This window comes from Hydra vulgaris, chromosome 12 (genome assembly GCF_038396675.1).
Source record: "Hydra vulgaris chromosome 12, alternate assembly HydraT2T_AEP".
NCBI classification, from domain to species: Eukaryota; Metazoa; Cnidaria; class Hydrozoa; order Anthoathecata; family Hydridae; genus Hydra; species Hydra vulgaris.
In genome coordinates this window covers 81,281,102-81,308,808 of record NC_088931.1, presented here as the reverse complement: position 1 = coordinate 81,308,808, position 27,707 = coordinate 81,281,102, and the positions used below count along the sequence as shown (strand labels likewise).

The following is a 27,707-nucleotide window of genomic DNA, read 5'->3' as shown; positions in this document are numbered from 1 at the left end:
AAAAAAAAGAATTTTAAGATTCGTGGATATTACGAGCATTGGTATATTTGTAGAATTACGTTGTACAACACAAAATTAAAAGAACATCGTGTTCTGTTTAATGACAAATTTGAATATAATTTTACATTGAATGATATTTTTTTTTTATTAATGTATATTCATGATATACAAAAATAATTTCAGTTGACTATTTTTATTTACTTTTTATCTCTTTTGGAAACCTGAAACTTAACAAACTTTTAAAAAAAACCTTTAGTATTAGATTGCTATAAATAGAAATTAAAATAGGAATCTTTCTAGTACTAGCCCATTCGTTTGGTTTGTTATATTAAAAAATAATAATAATAATAAAAAGTATACATTTTTGAGTAAGATTCGAATTTTGTTTTGGTAAAAGTTCCAGTGAAAAAAAACAATCAAAATTATAATCTTTTTTTTTTTTTTAGATCATCTTTTTATCTTTCTTTTTAAAAGGGATTCGTGTTTCTCAAAGTAAATAAATAAAATTATTAAATTCAATTTTACAATAGAAAAATTATTTACAAACTAATTGACAATTGTAACAAAAATTTAAAAAAATAATTTTATAAATAATAAAAAATTATGCGGTTATTGATTTAAATCCAGTAGTCAAAACAATTTCACAGTATTCAAAACTCACTCTACCAAATTATAAATTACTCAATAGATCATATCTGATCTAATATTTATAAGACGTAATCTATATTTAATTGATCAAGACAATGTTTTAACTTGATTGTTATTTTAACAAATGGTCTAACTTATATTAATAGTCACACTATTCGATCTTTTAACTCGATTGCTTTTTGCAGTGATTGCTTATACAACTCAAACCTTTTGTATATCTATAAAATATTTATAAATATAATACAAAAAACATTATAACCATCAAAAACAAACAAAATATTAACATACCTGAGCCAACAAAGCATCTTCCTCGATTTGCAAAATCTCAAGAAAATTTGCTAATTCAGGTAACTCAAAATTTGTCCACTAAAGAAAAAAATATTAAGTTATACGTGATTTCCGTTGAATTATAAACTTAAAAAGTTAAAAACATGTTTTTTATGAATTATTTTTGTACAAATTTATTATGTTGCATGAATATGAAGCTTAACTGATGAATGCTTTGTTCTAAAACACCCATCAGGTTAAAATATTACTCAGAAACAGGATTTAGAATCGAGAAAAACAGTTCGCTCCAAAGAGAAACAAAATCAGCTTTTGTAATAATCTTAATACATGACGTCATTGCACTACGCCACTAAAAAAATATAACTGTAAATAACACCAAAGGATAAAATAAAAATTACCTGAATGGGACCTTCGTCATCTTCCTTTAAAACAAAAGAGTCTGTTGTATTTAATGCCCCCCAATTTAACCGTAAAAGTAATGGATTCTCATCGCCTCTTAATCGCCGAAATGTTGCTAATTAAACATAAATTGCAGAAAATAACATACTTTGTATTTAAGTTTTTATAGCATTTTATTTAAATTTCCTTAAATTAAAATTTTATTTTCAATAAAAGATATCATTACCTTCTTTATTGTTTTTGTCTCCGGCTGGAACATGCTTTTCGTAAAGTGCAAACTTTTTTGGATTATCAGTGACATTATATTTAGTTAAAAGGGCACTTATTACCTAACAATTTTTATTATTTATAACAATATTAATATTAGTAACATGAATTTACATTTACAGATACAATTTATCATTCAATTTCAATCAAGCTGATAAAAAAAATTGAACTGTATTAAATACAATACGTAAAATCTGCTTACTCTTTACTTTTAAACCATATATTAAGATATATAAACATACCTCAAGTGCAGTTGTAGTACTAGTAACATGCAAGGGTTTATATGTTCCTCTTGGCATATAAAAGCTTAGTCTTCGAGCAGGTTTCTAAATAAAAATTGTAACAATAAAATCTTAAAATAAATATAGCCTTGGTACAAAAAAAAAAATCTTTTATGTTTCTAAAATAAACTTTGATATTCTTGAAAATCATAACGCGAGATGACTAATTATCTCAGAGAATCATTCAATTAAGAAATCATTCAGCAAAATACTGGTCACTTACAGCATTTATACCAATCACTTACAGTGTTTCTTCTCTCTAAAACTGATAACTCATTTCCATGAGAAACATTAGGTGTCAAATAGACATCTGAATCATGGTCAGAATTATCTGGTTTGAAAATTTCTGAAAGAGGTCTTCGAGAATCTGATAATCGTTTAGCAGCAACTGCTTTCCTTAGTGTCAAATTTGAAACATCAGCAGAAACATTTACAGGTCTGTTTAGATTCATGTGGACACGAATAAAACCATCAAATGTTCCGTCATTGTGCTAAAAATAAACAATGGAATAAATCCACTGAAAATCGAAAACAAATATATAATATAATAATAACTCACTAATGTCATTATAACAGGTGAGTGGGAGTTAAATTCTTCAATAAGTTTTCGAAGATGACTTATTGATGATACAAAACTAGGTAAATTATTGTTTTGAACTGATACATGTTCGTACCCTTCTTGGAAACTCTAAAACACAAAAATAGAAATTAGCAAAGTTGATTTATTAAACTAATTTTAAGAATCAGGAAAACAAGATCAAGGGAGAAAATTCTAATGTTCATTGAAATTTGCTCCCTTAATAGCAAAAGAGATGCTCTTTAGAGCATCTCTTTTGCTATTAAGGGAGCAAATTTTAATTAAGGGAGCAAATATAGGATGATCTAGATTGTTGCAGATTTTAATTAGTTAAAAAAGTTTTATTTGAGTCCTTTTCAACCTCAAATGCCCCCTCTTAACAATCAGAGAGTGTTGGATACTTATTAAGACAAGAACAAATGGTAGAATTGTTAGCAAACAATGCCACCTTGGATGTGAGAATTTTTAAGAAATCATTAATGCAAATTCAAAAAAGTATAGGGCCAAGGATAGAACCTTGAGAAACCCATAAAGTTACAGGATATGAAGAAGTGTGGTGTCCAGTCAGGTCAACCTTAATACTACAATAGGTAAAAAAAGATTCAATAAACTTAAATATGTTACCTGATAAAATGGAAGAAGAAAGCTTATGAAGAAGACCATGCCAAACTTTATCAAAAGCTTCAGAAATGTCTTAACCTCTCCACATCTATCTCATGCACGATAAAGCCTATCGTTCATTACTATTAGCAAATCAGCAGTAGAACAAGAAGATATAAATCCATATTGATGATTAGAAAGTAAGTTATTCGATTCAAGATGACAGGTTAAGTGTTTGTTAATTAAAGACTCAAATACCTTGCTTATGATAGGAAGAAGACTAATGGGACAGTGGTTAGACAAGACAGATTGCTTTCCAGAATATTTTGAAACTAGGGATAACAGATCCCGCTTTCCAGGAGGCTAGGAAACAACACTCTGATAAGTACTTGTTTAATAGTTTTGAAAGTATAGATGACAGCTCCAGAGAACACTTCTGCAAGACTATAACAGGTATGTTGTCCAGACCACAAGCTGTAGAAGAGTCAGAAAATCACTTGAGATACAGAAGCTGGAGTGATACGAATGTCAAGCAAGGGATCAACCTGCTTATCTACTATATATATCAGGTAGGATGTAATTAGTAAAATCAAGAGATGGAATAGATGAAAAGTTTGAACTTGAACTATGAAAGAGAGGTGGAATAACAGATTTGCCCTTATAGACACTGTTAAAGATTCTCCAGAAGTGTTTGGATCCTAATTTTGGCATTAGACAAAACTTTTTTACAATGGTTTCTAGCAATAGTAAACAAACGTCTGTTTTCTGGTTAATTGTTTTGGCGATAGATATGGAAGTAATGGTTATGATTGGAAATTGCAGTAGCACAATGAGAGGAAAACCATGGAGAAGAGTGAGGCTTGATTTGGAATTGTCAACAGAGAATAAAAGATTCCATGCCAGCCTGAATCCAAGAAGTTACATAATAAGCACATTTATCAGCAGAAAGAAAAAAATTCTACCCAAGGGCTCACAAAGGAAATCATGGAAATAGTTTTAATCAGCCTAAAGGCAGTTGTAAGAGGTACGATTATAGGGGTATTCTAATGATGATAAGAATGATATAAAAGTTTTAGAGAGATCAAACTGTGATCAGAAGCACCTAAGGGTGAATGTGGAGAAACTGAGCACCAACTAGGATCAGAAACAAGACATAAGTTGAGTAAAGAAGGTAAATGGTTCAGATTGTCTAGAAAGCGAGTTGGAAAGTTGACTATTTGTGTTAGAGATTATAAAAGGCAAAAGTTGTGGATCTTAACACCTGCAGAGTCACTAACACTAGAGCTAAACCATTCAGTGTGATGAGCATTAAAGTTACCAACAACAACGATATTGGCTGAAGGATAAAGAGGAAGGGTTTTAGTCAACTTGATCAGAAATAACATTGAAAAGAGTGCAGTATTAAGACGAAAGAGATGCCCAGGCCAAGCATGTCACTATAAAATTCTTTACGAATTAAAGGAAGATTACCATCAACATTAAGATCACAAGACCTCAGTCTCACAAAGAGCAAGTAAATTTTGCAAGAGATAAGACTCAACAGAAGAGAAGGTACTTCTAAGACCACAAATATTAGTGATGTGGCCTTGACAATGCACATCAAAAATATGAAAAGGGATACCATCCATGCGCAAACATGGCACTGTTAGTAATTTGATACTTTACAGCCATTGATGGAATCAGCCTCTCTGAGAGCTACCACAGAATTCAAGAAACCTGGCTGCCAGCCGGCCTAAGAACCATGAAATAGAGTTTTAGAGCTGTACCTTCATTAAGAGATAATATAATGAAAGAGATAATAGATAGAATGATTTTCCTAGCCATTAAAACAGAGACACGAGTAAAACCCATGTAAAGAGTCCAGAAGATCCAGCATTCAACATCCTAAACTGGAAACAATGTATTATAAATACATCTACGCCAGCCTAATAGATGAAAAAGAGATGCGAGGCTGGTCAACAGATAGAATCTGTTTACCCCTTATGTCTTTCCTTAGGAGGCATACTTTAAGACAGTAGCCAGATGCATTTAACATCTGCCAAAGATGAGTATTTTTATAAAGACACTATCTTTAGTCTTTATTCAACCAAAAGTCTTAAGGCAGGGGGCGTGTTGAGTTAGCATCTCCTAGTCTTTGCCTAAAGTGTATTCTACAAGGCAGCAGGACATGAAACAGGTTGTACTGGGCAACATATTGCCAGTATCAGGATAATCTGGCCTGGCATATACATACAAACATACATATACATATATATATATATATATATATATATATATATATATATATATATATATATATATATATACATATATATATATATATATACACACACCTACATATATGTATATGCATATATACATATATGTATTATATATGCATATATACATATATGTATGTATATGCATATATGTATATACTTTACCACTACACCACTACCGCGTAGTGGTGTAGTGGTAAAGCGCTCACTTCATAAGCGAGAGGTTATGAGTTTGATCCCCACCACGCCCCTGGTAGTACCACGCTCAACTTGTTTCTCTGCGCAGCGGCCTTGTTTATCAAGGTTCGTGTTTCGGAGTTATAGAGTTGAGAGAGGGTTATAACCACAATTAAGTAGCCTCCTCGTCTGTAGTGGCCTTCTGGGCCTTGGGGAGGTGAATTAACATTAAAAAAAAATTAAAAAAAAAAAATATATATATAAATAATTAAAAACAAAAAAGAAATAAACTTATATTATGGCAATCAATAGCCATAAATTACAAAACTAATTAATGTTAATATTACAATTAGAATTATGGTGGCATGAGTTCTAATAAATCCATGGAACAAAGCTTGATGTAAATAATTAACATTTAATCTCCGGCATCGAATGAGGAAAGAAAAAATTTGTTTATATATATATATATATATATATATATATATATATATATATATATATATATATATATATATATATATATATATATATATATATATACATATATATATATATATATATATATAAATTAGTAAAAACACTTATCTAATTTTTGATTACTTCAACACTGTGTTTCACCGTCAGTAGGTTCATCAGGAAGATTCTTTCTAATGAACCTACTGATGGCGAAACACAGTGTTGAAGTACGCAAAATCTAGTTTATTGTTTTTACTAATTTATTGCTCTGTTCTTTTAGAACTTTGAGCACTCTGTTTGTAGAATACACTAACATAATTTATATATATATATATATATATATATATATATATATATATATATATATATATATATATATATATATATATATAAAATATATATATATATATATATATATAAAGAATATATATATATATTTATATATATATATATAAAGAATATATATATATATAAATAAATATAAATATATATATATATATATATATATATATATATATATATATATATATATATATATATATATATATATATATATATATATATATATATATATATATATATATATATATATAAAGATTGTAATCCTTTAACACCTTTAAATGTGTTCAATATAAACTCCTTCAATGTGTTTATAAATTTTAAAATCATTATGTTTCCTATATAAAAAGCTATAGATTATAGATATAGATAACATGTATCATAGATATGTAAGTTGATTCTACAACACAGGTTCTTAGTTTCTTCAAGTTTGTGGTTCCTTATTAATTATTAGTAACCCTTTAAGATCATTTGGACTTCAACACTCAATATGATCTTCATTAGATTGAATGTTATGTAGACAAGTAATTCTCAGGATTAGACTATCAAGCATATATAGAAGAGTTTATATAAAAACTGTGTTGTTTGGTAATATTTTTTTCTTTTTTTTTTTAATTCTGCTATAACTTTGCTATTAATAAATTTTTATTAGATTTTTTTTTCAACCTGATAGATGTACAACATTGCATTAATTAAAAAACAATTGCATTAATTAAACACAAATACAAAGAAATTGAATAACTTCTAATTATATTACTGATTCAACATTCATTTGATAACCCTTCTGATAAAACAATACTTCTAATAAAACAATTATCTTTCTAATAAAATAGCAATCTTTCTGATAAAACAGAAATTAAATTTATTACATTTATTGAGGAATCAACAAGATCAATAAAAGAATCATTTAGGCTATTATCAGAAAGATCTTCTGCTTCAATAAGATTTGACATCAATATTTTTTCATCTCCCTTTTTTTTAACATAATTTTCGATGGACACAATACCAGAGTCTTCATCCTCATTAATTCTTTTAATAAATTTTACTTGAAGTTCCTTATCTTCCATTCTTTTAAAAGAATTTTGAAAAACAAATTCAATCATTTAAGTAAAAAAGTTTCAATATGATACTTGCAAACAATTTGAATTCAACAAAATCATTAATTTTTCATAATTTAATTCAAAATCTCAAATGAAACTAAGTTTGTAAAGCAATTATCTCTGTATTTTCAGCAAAACTCTAGCTTCAATATAAACTTAGTTTGTAAAGAACTTCAAAACTCATTTCAATCTTAAAAACAAAGCTTTTCAAAACACAAATCTTAACTTTTATCTTTGTTTTAGTAAACGAAACAATGAATATATATAAAAAAACTATGAATGTAATTTGTAAAACTATATTTGTAAAAAACTATAAATGTTATTTATGCTATGCTGGAAAAAAAAAAAGCTTAAAATAAAATCCATTGACCTGGTCAAAACACTAAAATAGAAGCTGTGGATTTTTAATTGTTCCAGCTTAGAAAAACACCTGAGTAAAAACTTTCAAAAACCTATTTTCAAAATTTGTTTTTAAAAATAGAGTGTTGAAAAACATTTCCAAAGTTTAATTCCTGCAAAGTTTGTGAAGACATTGATGTTTTTTAGGGTTGTAGAAGCTCATGGGGTTATAAAATTGTGTGAAGTTATATAAATGTATAAAGAAATTCTTAATGAAAATCAAAAGAATAAAAACTTTATAAATATTAACACATAAGACTAAAGAAAAACTTTATTCAGCTGTAAAAGGTCATAGAAATGATTAGTATAAATAAGTTATATTAGAAAAATATAGAAGAATATACATAATAAACCTAAATAAAACTCACTAATATTTCTTGAACTTCTTTTGTAATCTCATCAAATGATTTTTCTATTGATGGTGCTTTAGGGCAATCCAAAGATACAGCATTTACACATTTTAAATGACAAGTACAACGGCAGACTAGAAACAAAAATTATAAGCATTTATAAAATAATATTATAATAAATATTTATATAAGTATTTATAAAAGATTAAAAGCATGTATAAAAAAAATACAACTAATAATTATTTATAAATATTTATAAAAATTTCATACTTAATTAAAAAAGTTTTTCTTAATATATGCAAGTAAAAAAAATCTTACAACAGCATCTAGCAGATTGAGCATATAAACCCCATGATAATTCTTGACAAATGTCACAGAAAGTTGGTTTATGATACAATTCAAACCTATGTCCTCTAAAATACTGGGCTTTATAAGATTGATAAGAATTTTTTTCTACAATTTGTTGTTTAACAGTTCCATCAGATTTTCTCCTATATTCAATAGCTTCAACTCCTTTAATATAATCAAAGTTTACTAACGAATCTAAATAAGAAGAACAATGTAAAAAAAATTGATACTAAAAAAAAAAATATTAAAACCTTTAAAACAAAAAGATAAAAAAATAATAATATATTTGTATATAAAAATGGGTTTTAATTTTTCATTTTTCTTTTTAAATTTAAGTGCTTAATGAACTAAAATCTTAAACAACAAAAAAATTTAAAATATATTCATTTATTCTAATCATTATTTATATAATAATGATTAGAATAATTAAATTTAAATAATACTAAACAAAATTTATTTTAAAAACTTTTTTAATTTGGTACCATGTAAAAATAAAACCAAAATAATTAATAGAAGAATTTGCAAGTTTCACAGAAATAATACTTCAAAAAAACTTGAAATATTCTGAAAAAAACAACTGACAAAAATTAAAATTTTTGAATTAAACATCTTGAAAAGCAGCATAATCATGTTGAAAAATTTATAGAATGTTATGCTAATAGAAATATCACGAAGAACCAGGAGCAGATCACCATCATAAACACTAACGCCAATGACACACAGCAAATAAAAAGAGAAAACAATAAAATCATTTTATGTAAAACACAATGAGAGATGGAACTTGATTTTTTAATTTTATTTGAAAATATTTAAAAATCATCATTCAAACTACTAAATTTAACTTTAAAGGCAATTGGTATCTTTAATCATGTTTAATTAATCACTAATCTTGAAATTTACAAAAATTCTTTTTATTTTGGTATGTTTAAATAGTGATACAGTTGGTGCAGTATAAAAACTTCTTATATTGACACAATAAACATTGTTTATATATATATATATATATATATATATATATATATATATATATATATATATATATATATATATATATATATATATATATATATATATATATATATATATATATATATATTATATGATTTGATTTGTCTTGTTATAAAGTTTATTTATTTAAAAAAATAATTCCGAAATCTTTTATAATGAGCAAGTTATGATGATTTAAGTTCTAAACCATCTGGAATTAGGGGGTTTTACAGTAAGTATGTATGTATGTGTACATATATATATACACATATATATATATATACATATATACATATATGTGTATATATATATATATATATATATATATATATATATATATATATATATATATATATATATATATATATATATATATATATATATAAAAGCGTCTTTAACTTTTTTAATTTTCTGATGAGTCTTTTTTGATGAAAAACATTTTCGTCAAGTGATTTTCTACTAATTTATATATATATATATATATATATATATATATATATATATATATATATATATATATATATATATATATATATATATATATATATATATATATATATACACACACATATATATTTCCACTTTTGCTTCCAACAAGGCTGCAAGTAACCACTAATTAGAGTTGAAAGTTACTGGAAGAGAAAAGATGAAGTTTTGTAGAGCAAGATAACAATTGACAGACAACTTAAAAGATTGCAAATTATATAAATCAGGAAACCAAGATGAAGGAAGCGAATTTCAAAGAACTGGTGTTCAAGCAAAAAAACTAAATGAATAAGAGTTTTTGGAGGTCACAGAAAAAGGATGAGACTTAACTGAATGACGAGTAACACAAGAATGAATTTTAGTAGATGGCACAAGAGAGGCTAGCTCTTTAGAGTAGTGCCCATTACAGTATTTGTAGAAAAGAGAACGAGAAGCAACATTATGATGATGTGATAATGGTTGGAAGTTGGCTGCTAAAGCAGGTCCAACTATGTTTACAATGTGTTTTTGCACCTTGTCTAAAAGAGAAAGGGCATCATTAGATGATCCGCCACGGATATGGCAACAGTATTCCATACAAGGACAAATTTGAGATTTATAGAGATAGAGAATAGAATCCGGAGTAAGAAAGTGTTGAGCTCGATAAAGAGATGCAACCTTAGCAGATACTAATTTTGCAACCGATTTAATATATGGTTTCCAAGAAAGATTGGAAGTAAGAGATAATCCTAGAAGATGAAGGGTAGATGACTTGTCAAGTACTTCACTCAGTCAGTTTGTGATAACTTCCGATCTGACGCCATTTTACAATATAAGTATTTTTATAAAAAACAAATAAACCAAAAGCTCATTTTCAACAAATAGAGATTTACTATTTTTAATAGTAAAGTTTACAATGAAAATTTTTGTTTTTATCTGTGATTGAAATAATTATTTTCTAATTTTTAAAGCTGATTTTCACTGAATTTTTCTTTTTAGTTTTGAGGTATAAATCTTTTGTTGATAACAAGTAAAAATTAATAAACAGGAAGGGAGGGAAGGGGGGTTTTTAAGCTTAGGTGGGAAAACTTTCCAAAAATTAATAAATAATCCCCCCCCTTCTGTTTTTTGTATTTAGGACTCGAGAGTAAGAGTGAATTTTTGTGGTGTCTGACAAAAGACAATTCATAGATGGTGATCAGTTTGATCAGACCATGGATGATCTTCAATAAACAGGTTGAAATACATTTTGAACTATATGCATAGGCCCTATATATGCAGAAATTCCTGAAATGAAAATTCCATGTAGTTGGGAGAAATAGCAAACATCATTTTCCTAACTACATGGAAAATGTTCAACAACTGCTCCACTCATATGAAGCTCTGGGGTGCAAAATATTCCTTTTTCTGTTGTCACACATAGACTTTTTCTTGGAAAATAAGGGTAGTGTATGTGATAAACATGGAGAGTGGTTCAACCAAAACCTTGCTGCAATGTAAAAATGCTACAAAAGAAAATATTCACCACCAATACTAGCGGATGTTGCAACATGATGCCTATGATGTGCCATAAAGGTAAAAATCTTACACTTATTAAATCTTAGGCTTTCTAAATCTTACATCTTCTAATATAAAACTGAAACTGTTTGTAAGAACTGTGTAATTGTTTATATTAGATAAATACTGTGAAGTTTACTATAATAAAAAAATATTTTAAAAACTCAAGATTAAAAAAAAAAAAAAACCATGTGTATCCTATGTTCTAAATTTTCAAAAAAATCTCAAAAATTCAAAAACGGATCACAATTTTTTAAAAAAAAAAGGTACGCGATGGAGATAATTGGACAAATTTAAAATTAGCACAATTAAATTAGTTTAAATGTGCTGATTCATCTAAAACAAATGTAGGCTTTTTATAATTTTTTTTTTTGGTGTTGTACGGTAAAATTGTTTATTGAATGAAAAGTGTTTAAATGTAACTAGTTTTAATATTGGAAACCAATGAATATTTTAACACTCACAGATAAAAAAAAAAAAAGGAGTACTAAAGCAACTTAAATACACAAACTTACAATAAACTTGTTATAAAAATGTTTTAGTAATGATAGCCATTCCACAGCACAACATAAAATATTTAACATTTGACAAAAAACACATAACTTTCATGACCTCTACTCTCTTATACCTTTTTTTAAAATTAGCTAGAACCTTGAGGTTTTTTGTATTAATTAGTTTGACTCAACTTCTTTCCAGCCATGCATAGAAATAACTATGTTTTATATGGCTTCTCTTATATATTATTTATGTCTAAAGGCCACTATTGACAAAAAAAAACTTACTGTGGGAACACTTTTTCAAACAAAGTTTTTGAAGGTAAGAATTTCTAAGTACCAAAACAGGTCAAATTTGTTTGAAAAGCTTTATACTAGATTTAAAAAAGGATAAGGAATTTAATGGAATGGGGATTATTTTTAACATTTATATATAATTTCTAAGTTCTCAGCATTTAAAAACTTTAAGGTCTGTTTATTAAACAAAAAAACACTTTTTTAACAAAGGTTTTGAGTGAAAAGTGCAGCCTTTCCTCTATTCAAAGTACTAATTTATATATTTTTGAAGAATTGGTACTTAGGATTTTTGTGTGGAAATTACGTTTAAAAGAAATATATAGGTTATAGAAAGTATATTATGCTTTATATTTTTTGCATATTTTTTGTTTTGATTTTTGATGTTTTATTTTATTTTGGTGCTATTTCACAGCAAATTTTCCAAAGTTAAGTAAAAGGCGTCTTGTCAGAAAATCATCAGTTTTTCCAGCACAAAAAATACAAAAACTTTAAATCCAATTAACTTCTAAAGTTGAAAGACCCTTCATCTTTTAAGTCTTTTTTAGCTCTATACAACTGTGCTAATCATATATAAATATATCAATAACAACAAAAATCCTGTGGAATGGCTAGTCATGAAATATTTGATTAACAAAAAAGAAATGTGTATAGTAAATATCTCAATACTTTCCTTAACAAGCTCAATACTTCAATAGCAAATAAATAAAGCACTAATTTGCTTAAATTTCACTACTGCTTTAATGGGAATTAACTAGTTTAAATAATGAATGTTAGATCGGATTGTTCTCTTATTTGTTTTATAATGACTATAACTTTTATCCTTACTTTTGCCGGTTCTCCGATTTGCTCCTCCAAAAATTCCACCAAAAAAACTTGTTTTCTTTTCTGATTTTTTGGAATTTGGAGTTGCCATAACTGATTAATGACTGAAGAAACTCATTTTCACAGCTTTGATAAAATCAATTTTCGAATTTCCATTTCTTTTTTCCCTTGCATGATGAAAGACTAAAGCAGATAAGTGAAGGCGAAAGTGCTCGCTGTTTCAGTTGTATACATTTTTGATAACATCAGGCTTTACTGTTCAAGAATCAGAATATGTAACTTTAATTGCCTAATTTGTTACATCGAGATTAACTTGTGTGAATCTGTAATTTGTTCCGTACTTAACTTTTTTGCCTACGGGCGATATTTGACCCGTGTATTTTTTTACGTAGCCCGGGACAATTCAATATCAAAAGGATATACTTTTTCACTGATAAAGAAAAATTTAACTTTCTGATTCTATCTGTGTTGGACGTATTAAAAAGTATTGTAAAACATATATCTGATCACATAATAGAAAATTTGAAAAACTGTTAGTTCATTTGGTAAGGCTTTTGACATCAGAGCCGACTAAACTGGAGGGCCCTGGGTCGGGGAGGGGGGAATTAGGTAATGGACCTTCATTTTTTTTTTAAGAAAATTCTAGATATAGAGGACTTTTTTTAAAAATTGACGATTGAGTCCCCCCACTTCGAAACCCATGTCGTTGGCCCTGGATATGTGCTATCAAGTCCTTAATATAAGGGGGGGGGGGGGGTAGAGGTATAAAAGGAGAAGAGAGGGAAAGAGAATAAAAGGAGGGGGTGAGCATTTTCTTCAAGATCTATTAAACAGAGAATTTTAACAAAAGAGGATTTCGAATTTTCCACAATCTAATAAATGGGGGGTTGTATTGATAGTTTATAATTTATAAACCAAAACTAATATTTATAAACGAAAAATTAAATTTATTATTCAACAGTATTAAGACACAGTATCGGCAGTGAGGTGGGATAAGATTTACCAAAAATGCAATCTTTGTCACCACAAATCTGCTTATAATGAGTTTTTAGAAGTATTCTTTAACCAATGTAATAATCACTTCCCAATTATAAAACAACAATTAAAAGTAAAATATTTATGTCCATGGATTTTTTTTTTTTTTTTTTTTTGGTTTACATTTGTTAATCGTTGTACAGTTTTAAATAAAAAATAATAAAAATAACAATATAAACTTACAATGAAAGAAAATATAAACAAGGTATATGAAAGAAGATCGCAAAGATCTTTTCGTTAGAACCTTAAACAAGCATGTAACAAAGATAAGATAAAAAAGTTATAAACTTTTACAAAATTGCAAGATAAATAATTTGTGTTGGAAGAAAGATCAAGAGGATCTTTTCTTCAGAATTTTATACTAGAGTAAACCAACTCAATATATTATCTAATGAAAACTTTTTCAGTTTTTTTTAAAAAGGCAAAAAGTAATAGGTAGGTACGTACTTAAAAATTAAAAATTTTGGCAAAACAATTTTATTCCAAAGGTGTGGCGCTCGATAGGTAATATAAATTTGATATAAGTTAACAAATAGGTTCACTAAAAAAGTTATTATTTCTCAAAATATATTTATTGATTGGTTTAAAAGAGAAAAGATCTTAGAAGACAGCTTGGGATAAGTTATTTATCCATATATATGCAAAACATAAAATATTATATACATTTAACTCGTATATATTCAGAACTCTCATTTCAATAAAATAATGGTTCGAATGAGAGAAGCGATTTGCAAAATTGATTATATGGATTGCGCGTTTCTGACGGAGATAAAGACGCTGTAACTTACTATTTTTGTACTTCCTCAAGCAATATTGGCAATAATTTAAATAACTATGTATAAGTGAGTAATAAAGTTAAATTAAGATTTTCTCATTGAGATATACTCTTTATTTATATAGGATCCCCATGTTTTTAGAAACTTTTGTAATTATATAATCATTATGGTGATTCCAAGTAATGTTTTCATCAAGATAAACACCTAAAAATTTTGTAACAAAATCTCTTTTTATTTCCTTTTGAACGATAAAGATTTGAGTTAACTTTGATGGGAGAAATTGCTTTTTTGTAATCGAATGAAATAAAACCCACTTTGTTTTATTAATGTTCAAGATTAACTTATTACACTTGGATCAATTAGATATATGTCTAAGTTCTTCGTTTACTGTTTTAAAAAGTTCAGCGATATCATAGTTTGAAAGGAATAAGTTTGTATCATCCGCATACATAATGCTCGTTAGTTTTGAAGCTTAATTTAAGTCATTTATATAAAATTAAAAAACAGGAGAGATCCAAGAATTGAACCTTGTGGGACTCCACAGATTATATTAAGAAAAGTGGGTTGATAACCATTGTTAAATGGTACAAATTATTTTTGGTTAGATTGTTAACTTTTAAACCATTTTAAAATTTTATTTTTTATTCCGTAGTATTTGAATTTATAAATCAAAATATGGTGATCGACCGTATCAAAAGCTTTTGATAGGTTAATAAAATTCAAAGTGTATATTGTGATTTTTCGAATGAAAAAGAGGAACAATTTTTGCAATTTTTAATTGTTTTGGGAATACTCCTTGATGGATAGAAGCCCTAAAGGTTTTACAAAGAACAACTTTAAGTCGTTCAAAGCAATCTATAACCACGTTTCCATAAATTTGATCTGCTTCAATTGCTTTATTTTTTTAAACAGATTTGAAGGCTCTTTCAAACACATTAAACATTAATTCAGAAGATAACTCATCTGAACAAATGCAATTATTCAGAAGTTCTAGATAGTCAGTAAACAAAGACTTGGTCTTAGGGATTTTTTCAGACAGTGTTGGTCCTATATTAGTGAAATATTTGTTAAATTCTTGAGCTATAGTTTTTAGTTCATATAAACTTTTGTTATCGACTCTAAGCATTTGTGGCAGGAAACCAGAGCATGATTTTTTTTTTGCCAATAATTTCTTTCATTATTTGCCACGTACGCTTTGTGCGCGTTTTTAAATGTATTGAATAATTGGAAGTAATAATTTTTCTTCAGGTTTTTACGAATTTTTACAAATAGGTTATCATAGTTCTTATAAATTTTTTTACTTGAAGCTGTTTTTGAAAAAATTTTATATAACTTTTATTTTATTCTGGATGATCTTTTTTTAAACCTTTTAAACAAAGGGTGCGCTACTAGTGATGTTGTAAAGTAGTAAAATATAATTTTTGATTTTAACTAGATTTCTTTTTAATTATAAAGATAATTATTTATAAAAAAAAAGAGTCATTTTTGATAATAGGGTGTTTGAAACCATCACCCTTACATCCACCCAAAGACAATGATAAAACTTCTATATTTGACTGTGGTCTGATAACTAATTATAAAACATCTTGTATATAAAAGTTTACATTCTCATTTTAAAAAAACACTTTTTTATAAATATTGTTAGTCTTTATTGCCGGTATGGATGGTGGTTTTGTCCCCGGATGCGCCCGTAATCTGTCCTCTTGCCCCCGGATGTCCTCTTGCCCCCGGATGCGCCCGTAATCTAGAAACCTTTATAAATTTGTAGATAACTCTTGTATCTATCTTTTGATACCAAGATATAAACTTTTGGATAAGAATTGATTTAGTTATAATAGTTTTAGTTAATAAAAACTTTATTTCGACTACAGTTTCTTCAACAAATCCTAATATCAAAAAATCGGTACTTAAAACGTCATAACTTTTTGTAGGGTGCTTCGATTTTGAAAATTTTTTCACTTTTGAAATATTGAAATGAAGCTCTTTTTAGTGATATATAACAATCTAGAATTCGATGAGTTTAAAAATTTCATGTAACATACCTAAATATTGGTAAACTTTAAATATTGGTATATGATAGTTAAAGAGTATGTGTGTGTATACACACATACTAATACACACGCACAACACACACTAACACACACACACATACACACACATATATGTATGAATGTATATATATATATATATATATATATATATATATATATATATATATATATATATATATATATATTATATATATATATATATGTATATATACATATATATATATACATATATATATTATTATTAAGATAAATAATTTTGTCATATCTTATTATTAAGATAAATAATTTTGTCATATCTTATTATTAAGATAAATAATTTTGTCATATCTTACTGTTACATTTTCACCATTTGAGCGCATTTGTTTAACTTCCGTAAATAACTTTTAGTCAGAATAGCAACGGTCTCACTAGAAAAATCTTCGTTAATGAAAGAATTCGTGCCTTTTAGTCGATGAGATTCTTTCAAGATTCTATTTTTTTTTTTTTTGTATTTCTGCAGGTTAAATACTATTGTCCTCGGTCGTCCATCTTTGTTCAATCCAGTAAGGTTGGCACGTTCTATTTCGGTATTTTTCACTCCAAGTTTTTGCCAGAAGAATGTGTGAACTTTTTCTTCCGAGTCTTCTCATGATTCTTACCCATTTTCATCAATTCCATCGATTCGAAAGTTATTTCTTCTTGATCTATCTTCCAGGTTTCGTTGCTTTTCTTTAATAAATATTTCTATATTAGTATGTTCGAATTTTTCATCTAGTTGTTTATTGTTGTTATGAATTTTTTTGTCAACTAGTTGTAGACTATTCTTAATATCTTCCAATTCTTTTGTAAGTTCTATAATTTTGTTTGCATTCACGTTGATGTTTAACTCTGCTTTGTCCAATCTGTCATTAATTATTTTTATATTAGCGCCAATAAAATCAATAACAGTTTTCTCTTGCTTGCGAAACATTTCTTCAGTTTTTTTTTGAATTCTGGAAACATTTCTTTTAACATTTTTTTTTATTTCTGTAAGTGTTATTGCCATAGTATATATATGTGATAAAATAGAAATAAAATTTTGTTTAGATTAAAATTGTCTTTTTTCCAAATGTAAAGTACAAACCCAAATGTTTTTTTTTTAATTTTCCTCGCGGTAAAATTTAGTTCTAGGGTAGTTTGTGATCATATGCTGTGATATATGTGATTACTAGAGGTATAAAAAAATCTTCAAAAAAAAAAGCAAAAACTTTACATCAAATATTTAAAAAATAGAAATGAAAAAAACATAAATACTTATAAGCAATACAAAATTTATTTTAAAAAAGTAAAAATAATTCAAAGAAAAACTACTACTCGAAGCAAATAATAAATGCAACTGGTGAGATTAAAAAACATGGAATATTATAAAAGAAATAACTGGGAACAAAAAAACTTAATCAAATAGTTTGTCTGCTCGAATCGTCATAGACAAAATAGAGTACAGTGACAAAAATAAAATTGCTGAAAAATTTAACAAATGTGATGTTAATTTTGTCCCTAATCTTACCTCAAAAATTGAGTTCACTAATAACTCTTTTGAATCACATCTAAGTGATACCCAGAGCGAACTAAAATGCAAAGAACTAAACTATTAACTTAACGTTGCTCTAAACTCTTTAAAATTGAATAAAACTCCAAGTATATATGATATCTGTAGTAGGGTAGTGGCAAATGTCTTTACAGCGATAAATAACACCTGATGACTAAAAAATGAGACAAAATTTAAATCAATTTAATTATACTATTCATAATCACGCAACTGAAATAAATTAGTATATTTATAGGGAATTTAATACTCTATTAAAGTTATATTATAGTTTGAAAATATTAATTAAAATGGCTCCATATAAAACAAGTTTGCAAGAAGACCTAAGAAAACGCATTTGCCAATTTAGAATTTCGCATCTGGATAAGCCAAAAATCTTCGCAGTAAAACACTTTCTAGATGAAGGAGCATCAAAAGCAACCATATATCGTGCTCTAGAATGTGTAGACAATAATTTAGGCTATCAACGAAAAAAAGGAAGCGGTCCAAAGGCAATTTGATCATCATCACGGTGTTTCACAACGTCAAGTAGCTCGAAGATTCGATTGTGACCAATCTTATATATCTAAAATTCTTAAAAAAAGGACGAATATTAAATATTACAAGAAGAAAAAGATTCCACATAGAAGCGATAGCCAACTAGCTCGAATCAACCCTTTGTGTTGGCATTTATATCGCAATTTTAGGAATTTTGATTTTGTCATGGATGACGAATCATATTTCACATATGCGAAAACAACATTGACTGGCAACGATGGCTTCTATTCTAGCGACATGTCATCTACAACTAGCGACGTCAAATTCAAAAGAAAGAAGAAGTACGAGGAAAAGGTGCTAGTCTCTTTGATTATATCGCCCAAAGGGACTTCAAAACCAATGTTTTATGAAAATGGCCAGGCAATCAACAAACAAGCATACATTGGATGTCTCCGCATGCAGTTAATACCCTTCATTGATGAACATTATAAAATTGAAGAGTACTTGTTCTGGCCAGATTTAGCTAGCTCGCACTATGCAAATGAAGTGGTTTCTTTTCTCGATGCCAATAACATCAAACATCTGTTAAAGGTAAAAAATTCACCCAATGTACCCGAAACTCGACCAATTGAGGACTTTTGGGGTCAGTTGAAACGCTTAGTCTACGAGGATAATTGGCAAGCAACAAGAATTCCTCAACTCAAACGGCGTATCATGAATTGTCTCAACAAAATTGATCCGGAAGTGGCAAAACGTTATGCCTCAATGACTTCAGTTTGTCTAGGTTCAATTGCTTTTCTTTAGCTACTTTTAACCGGACAAGTTAAAAGTAGCTAAAGATGTGCCAATATTTAAAACAGGTGAATCATACTTAATTTACAACTACAGACCTATCTCGATACTCCCTACCTTTTCTAAGCTTTTTGAACGAGTAACCTATAACAGATTGTACGAACATTTAACCCAAAATAAAATTCTTAATAAAAAACAATTTGGCTTCCAAAAACAATATTCAACTGACACGCAATCCTAGATTTAATTAATAGTTTAAGTGATTCTTTGGATAAAAAACAATATGTTCTAGGCACCTTTATAGACCTGTCAAAAGCTTTTGACACTGTACATCATAATATCTTACTTATGACAGCTATGGAATAAAAAATATCACTCTAGCTATGGAATAAAAATCATCACTCTAGACTGTTTCTAAAAACTACCTAAGCAAAAGGCAACAATGTGTTATTTCCGACAATTATAAACACTCAAAACTACTAAGAATAGAGTGTGGTGTCCCCCAAGGTTCCATTCTTGGACCCCTTCTGTTTCTTCTATATATTAACGACCTTACAAAAACATCTAAAAAACTTGATGTTATATATTTTGCCAATGACACAAATTTATTTTATTCCTCAAACTCAATCAAAGACCTTTACGAATGTATGAAGAAAGAGTTTGAAAGATAAAATATCTGGTTGAAATCAAATAAGTTATCACTAAATACAGAAAAAACAAAATATATATTATTTCATTGCAAAAAACAAAAGGTAAACATTGAAAGAACAAAAACAACTAAATTTCTTTGGATACTTATTGACAAAAATGTAACTTCGAGAGCCATTTTTATTATATATTATATTAGTATAATAAACACCAAAATTTTAAAAAATATTAAGATACTTTACAAAGTTAAACCTATGTTGTCCCAAGATAATCTTAAATCTATTTATTTTTCTAACATCTAAAGTTATCTTACGTACGCTAATATTTCATGGGCAAGTAAGCACAAATCCAAGTTGAATACTCTTTATATGAGTCAAAAAATGCACCAAGGTTAGTTTATAATAAAGATAAACTCACCCATGCTGAACTTTTACTAAAAACCTTGAATGCACTAAATGTTTACCAAATCAACATCTATCAAAATATTCTATTCATGCTTAAAGACAACCTTGGACTAGTCCCATCACATTTTTCAGATAACTTTTTTCAAATTAACTTTAATAGATATATCAAAAGAGCAACAGGGAACTTCACATTACCTAAAAAATACCAAACTTCTTACGGTTCTTTATTTCCTACCGGGGTCCCTACGTGTAGGGTAGAGGGGGGCTAATTGAGCATAGGGGCAAGTTGGGCAACTAAAATATCTCAAAAAGTACCCATCACATGGCAAAACATCTAATGGATAAAAGATAGGTATTTAGAATGGTAATAAAATGCGCATCAAATGGTTGTTGGACCCCGGTTCAGTAACATGCACGGACACTTCTTCGATTTTTGACCAGAAAAGTAAAAAAAAATATTTTTACTATTTTTCTCTTAGATGTTTAAAAAAAACATTTATCTGGTATCACTTAAGTGTTTATATTTTACCCATTTATTTAGCTATTGATCATAATTATCCTTTTTTCCCCAAGTCTTATAGCTCTTTTTATAACCTAACTGATGTATCGCCTTGTCTAGAAGGGGTAAACTGAGCAGATTTGACAACGATAAATAATACGGCCCTAACAGACGCGAAGATATAATTTCGTATTGGTAAACATGTTAAGGTCCATTCACACTTTTACAATAATCATTATAAAATACTCATAACAATTATAGGGTAATATCTTAAACTTTCTTTTTTTTTTTAAATATGTTAGTATAGTTTAAAATTATTTAATTTTTTTAATATTTTTAAAAAATATTTACTTCAATATTACATGGTCAATAAAATCTTCAAGTTGAAAAGTTCTTGAATAAATTTTTTGAATTAATCTTGTTTACTATGTGTATTATGATAATAATATTATGATAGTGTGCATATTTAAAAAATATATAATAAATTTAAAGTATATATAATCAAAACATATATAAAATATGATATTTCGTTTATATTTTGATTATTTATACTATATACTATGTATATAGGTATGTCAAATCCCACGTTTTACGGAACCGATTTTTGTGCTAAAAAACTGTTCCACGTTTTTAGAACTTGGCGTTTAGGCAGTATGGTAGGATGGTGTTTGTAGCATATTTTTTTAGAATTTTATATTAACTTAGAAGTTTTTTTAAAAATAGAATAGTTGAACTTTTTTAAGTGTATTTTTTTATTATATTGACGAAAGTTAAAGTGTTATTTATTGATATCAAAAAGTGTGTTGTCCTTCTTGTGCTTAGTAAATGTTGAAGATATTATCTTTTTTTTTTCTATCCTATTCTTTTTTTTAAGTTTATATATTTTTTATGCATATGCCAAATTTTAAGAATTTATTTTAACTAGCAGATACCCTATTTTTACCCTCACTTTTGGTACCTAAATTTTGTTTTTCCGACTTCTGTTTGGGGGAGAAGGGGGGGTACTGAAGAATATTAAATATTCGTTTTTATAAGCCAATAATAATTATTATTAAAAAATTTATGTGATTTTTCTATACTATGATTTTGTGATATAAGTACTAATATTACATTTATAAAGTATCAATTTAAAAATAACATTTATTACATATTAAATCATTAATACATGTTTTTTGCTCAGTCAAATCACATTATTACATTTTTAAAAAGCTTTATATCATATAATAATATAATATACTGCTTTTTTATGTATTTAGAATATATGATATATTAGTAATATACTAATATTTGTCTAAAAATATATAGACATATAATATATTTATAGTATATTAAATTTAATATACTATTTCTAGTATATTATATTTCTAGTATATTATATATTTAATATATACTATGTTATGTATATATTAAATATATACTATAATATAATATATATTTAATATATACTATATCAATAATAATTATTAATGATATGATTCCGATACAGCAACGACAGTCTTGCACAATAGCAGAATAGAAAAACTTAAAAAAACACAGAAAGGCTATTACTATTTCTTACTTGACTAGAAAAGAAAGTGATTCTGAAGCTGTTGATTATTATATGAAAAAGTTCCAGCTAGTTGTTAACATTGTAATTGATGTTTTCATTGAGTTGATGTTTCCAGTGAGTTGATGTTTCCCTAATGTTGCCATTATTTTTTGATTATTGGACATGCATTTTATTATCTTACTACTTGAATTTACTATTTTTTGACTATATATATATATATATATATATATATATATATATATATATATATATATATATATATATATATATATATATATATATATATATATATATGTATGTATATATACATATATATATATATATATATATATATATATATATATATATATATATATATATATATATATATATATATATATATATATGTATATACATATATATATATATATATATATATATATATATATATATATATATATATATATATATATATATATATATATATATATATATATATATATATATATATATATATATAGTGTGCAACTTAGTAAGTAGTGGAACTTGCAAAAAAAATTTACAGCGAGTAGTGGAACTTGCACAAAAATAATTACAGCAAGTAGTCAACTACTTGCTGTAATTATTTTTGTGAACTATATTTGTGGAACTTGCAAAAATATAAAGCGAGTAGTGGAACTTGCAATTTTTTTGAAAGACGGGTCTAGCTTACATTCACGTCGTGTCTGTTGTTAACAATGATTATTATATAGTTTCATTAAGGGAATTCAAAATCTTAATCATTAACTAAAAGCCAAGATATAAACTAATTAAAATAATATAATAAAACATTTTTTGTTTTTGAAATTTTTCACTAAGCATTATGTGATGTATTTTGAATTTTGGTAAAAGATATTTTTATATTAAAGTTTATTATTTTAATTAGATTTAAATATTTTTTTTCGAATCTCATAAAAATATAATTTTTTTTTAGGTTGTAAAAGGGGGGGGGGGGAGCGATGACACGCCCCCTTCCCCATCTACACCCCTTGAAACAAAGGGTGCGCTACTAGTGATGTTGTAAAGTAGTAAAATATAATTTTTGATTTTAACTAGATTTCTTTTTAATTATAAAGATAAATATTTATAAAAAAAAAGAGTCATTTTTGATAATAGGGTGTTTGAAACCATCACCCTTACATCCACCCAAAGACAATGATAAAACTTCTATATTTGACTGTGGTCTGATAACTAATTATAAAACATCTTGTATATAAAAGTTTACATTCTCATTTTAAAAAAACACTTTTTTATAAATATTGTTAGTCTTTATTGCCGGTATGGATGGTGGTTTTGTCCCCGGATGCGCCCGTAATCTGTCCTCTTGCCCCCGGATGTCCTCTTGCCCCCGGATGCGCCCGTAATCTAGAAACCTTTATAAATTTGTAGATAACTCTTGTATCTATCTTTTGATACCAAGATATAAACTTTTGGATAAGAATTGATTTAGTTATAATAGTTTTAGTTAATAAAAACTTTATTTCGACTACAGTTTCTTCAACAAATCCTAATATCAAAAAATCGGTACTTAAAACGTCATAACTTTTTGTAGGGTGCTTCGATTTTGAAAATTTTTTCACTTTTGAAATATTGAAATGAAGCTCTTTTTAGTGATATATAACAATCTAGAATTCGATGAGTTTAAAAATTTCATGTAACATACCTAATATATAAATAATTTATATATATTATTTAATATTACTATATTTAAATAGAAAACTTTAAATATTGGTATATGATAGTTAAAGAGTATGTGTGTGTATACACACATACTAATACACACACACAACACACACAAACACACACACATACACACACATATATGTATGTATGTATATATATATATATATATATATATATATATATATATATATATATATATATATATATATATATATATATATATACATATATATATATATATATATATATATATATATATATATATATATATATACATATATATATATATATATATATATATATATGTTTATATATATATTATAGGATGCGTAATTATAAAAGAAAAACTTCAAATGGTGCTTTCACAAATCATCAGCTTAGTGATGCAGCAAGTTCTGTTTTGGAGCGGAAAAAAAGTGTTACTGCAGCTGCTAAAGAATTCAACATCAAGAGAATGACATTAACAACATACATTTTAAACTTAACTCTGGTGGTTACCCATTAGGGTGGAGTGAATTTTAGTTTTTTTTTACGATTCATTTAGCCTGGGTGTCCAAAAGTTGTCTATTCATTTCAGAAATACTCTGGAAAAATATCAATGCTCTAGGAAATTATCTTGAGGTTAATCAAGACCTGTAAAATTTTAATGGGTCCCTAATATTATGTAAAAAAAAATTTTTCAAAAGTATATCATGTTGGGTCTCAAAAGAAGCAAAATTTTATAAAAATTTCAAAAATAACATTTATTTTATTTAAAAATTATTATTTAAGATTTTGTTGAAATTATAATTAAAAAAAATAAACTTTTTTCATTTTTAGTTTAAAAGGTCATTTTTTCTGCAATAAACTATAAAATAACAAAAATAATTAAATTAAAAATAATTGTTATTTTTAAAATTTTTATAAAATTTTGCTTCTTTTGAGACCCAACATGACATACTTTTGAAAAACTTTTTTTTACATAATATTAGGGACCAATTAAAATTTTACAGGTCTTGAGGAACCTCAAGATAATTTCCTAGAGCATTGATATTTTTCCAGAGTATTTCTGAAATGAATAGACAACTTTTCACACCCAGGCTAAACGAATTGAAAAAAAAACTAAAATTCACTCCACCCTATTACCCATGCATGGGTTATTCCAAACCTAGATTAATTTTTTCCAAAGAGCAAGAATGTGCCTTAAAAAACTATTTATTCCAAATGGCATCTATATTTTACGGCTAAATTCTTAAAAATGTTAGTTCTCTTGCCTATGAGTGTGCTCTTCAATTCAAAATCGAAATACCCGATTTTTGGACAGTAAATAAGATGGCTGGTAAAGAGTGGATAACTAGTTTTTAAAAAGAAATCCTCAATTATATATAAAGAAACCTGAAGCAACTAGCCCTGGTAGGGCAACATCATTTAAGGCTGCAAATGTAAAAGTGTTTTTTGATAAGTTAGGTGAAATTATGGTAAAGTTAGGATAAGTTATATATATAAATTCAGTGCTTCACAAATATGAAATGTTGATGAAACTGGTGTATTTACAGTTGTAAAACCTAGTAAAATTGTGGCTGTAAAGGGCAAGAGAAATGTTGATGCTATGACATCTGTGGAAAGAGGCACTAGTGTCTCAATGGTAACTGCTGTATCTGCCTCCGGAAATCAGTGCCTTCCGTGTTTTTGTTCCCTCGCAAAAATTACAAAGATTATTTTGTTAATAATAGTCCACTGGACTGTATTGGGGTAGGTAATGGAAGTGGCTGGGTTACAGATATTGAATTCAAACATTTTATGCAATATTTCATTAGGCATGTGAAGCCTTCAAATAAATATAAAATTCTGTTGATTTTGGACAATAACTCTTCTCACTTACATTTTGAAACACTAAACTTAGCAAAGGAGAATGGAATAGTCATGTTGTCTTTACCACCACACTGCAGCCATAAGCTGCAGCCACTAGATGTATGAGTGTTTGGACCTTTTAAAAAGTACCTATAGCTGCACAAGATGCATGGCTGAGAAACAATCCTGAAAAAGCCATAACAATTTATGGTATACCAAAAATTGTATCTGATTCATTGCCATTAGCTATAACGTATACTAACATTACCAAGGGTTTTCAAAAAACTGGTGTATACCTGTGCAATGCAAACATTTTTGCAGATTATTTTTTACCATCATTTGTCACAGACCGTATAGAACCAGCAAATTTTGTATCTGAGCTATCACACGAAGCTCATTCTGAAGTACGTTTAACATCATCTTCAGGTTAATATGTCAAAAATAGTATTAACAAAGAGACAACATTACTTATTCCTGAAACTCCTAAAGCATTTTCTCCAGAAACTGTGCGACCTTACCCAAAAGCAGCACCAAGAAAGATACATTTGATGAGACGAAGAAAAAGGAAAGCTGCTTAACAGATACTCCAGAAAGAATTAAATTAAAACAGCAGCAAACTAAGAAACTTAAAAAAGTTGAGAAACAAAAAAAATATCTACCTTTCAATCTCTTTCAAATAATAATAATAAAGAGCATGGTAATAAAGAGACTCAGTTAGATTGTATATTTAAAAAAGTAAAGAAACAAACAAAAAAACTGAGAACGAAATTTTAAAGAAACCAAATAGTTCTGCCTGTCAATCCTTTGCAGATCATGATAATAAGGAGACTCTGCTGCTTAGTATATTATAAAAAATTAAAAAAAAATCAAACAAAAGAACTAAGATGACAAAAAAATTAAAGACAAGTGCAGAACATAATTATGCTTGTCTTGTATGTTGGGAAATTTATTCTGAAAATCTACCAGAAGAAAATTGAATGAGTGTCAAGGTTGCAATCAATGGTCTCATTCAAAAAGTGGTTCACATTCTGGTCAAAACTATTTTTGTATTAACTGCAAAATAAAAATCGAAGACTAACATTAGGTGTTTAGTTATGATTTTATCATAATATTAACAAGTTTTGTTTAAAAATGTGTTTAAAAAGTTGTGTTTAGTTTTAAGATTGAAAAGTTTTGTTTTTATTTTAGTCTCAAAATTATTAGTTTTTATATTCATATCTTAAATAATTTGTTAAAATTGAAAGTATATTTCTAATTTATAAGGAAGCTATG

At 27.2% G+C, this 27,707-nt stretch overlaps 1 protein-coding gene and 1 long non-coding RNA gene across 4 annotated transcripts in view; one reads left to right on the top strand and one right to left on the bottom strand.

Moving 5' to 3' along the window:
- LOC136089057 (uncharacterized) overlaps nucleotides 1-25,188 on the top strand; it is a 39,125-nt gene extending 13,937 nt beyond the window's left edge. Inside the window, exons 3-4 of the long non-coding RNA XR_010642754.1 lie at nucleotides 11,078-11,514; nucleotides 24,930-25,188. This is a non-coding gene — a long non-coding RNA (uncharacterized LOC136089057). The remainder of the gene's footprint in view (nucleotides 1-11,077; nucleotides 11,515-24,929) is intronic.
- LOC100209916 (ras association domain-containing protein 1) lies at nucleotides 507-13,419 on the bottom strand. Of its 3 annotated transcripts, XM_065814636.1 has the most exons (10): nucleotides 13,113-13,419; nucleotides 8,458-8,682; nucleotides 8,158-8,273; nucleotides 2,443-2,571; nucleotides 2,129-2,374; nucleotides 1,845-1,928; nucleotides 1,562-1,664; nucleotides 1,335-1,450; nucleotides 937-1,014; nucleotides 507-866 (listed from the first exon to the last, which is right to left on the bottom strand). In XM_065814636.1, the coding sequence occupies exons 1-10, from the start codon at nucleotides 13,198-13,200 to the stop codon at nucleotides 795-797; spliced, it is 1,257 nt and encodes a 418-aa protein (XP_065670708.1). In that variant the 5' UTR covers nucleotides 13,201-13,419; the 3' UTR covers nucleotides 507-794. The 3 variants fall into 3 exon arrangements, with proteins under 3 accessions (XP_065670708.1, XP_065670709.1, XP_065670710.1); XM_065814637.1 differs by lacking the exon at nucleotides 2,443-2,571 and having other exon boundaries at nucleotides 13,113-13,361; XM_065814638.1 differs by lacking the exons at nucleotides 8,158-8,273; nucleotides 8,458-8,682; nucleotides 13,113-13,419 and adding an exon at nucleotides 7,160-7,376.
- Nucleotides 25,189-27,707: the final 2,519 nt, after the last annotated feature.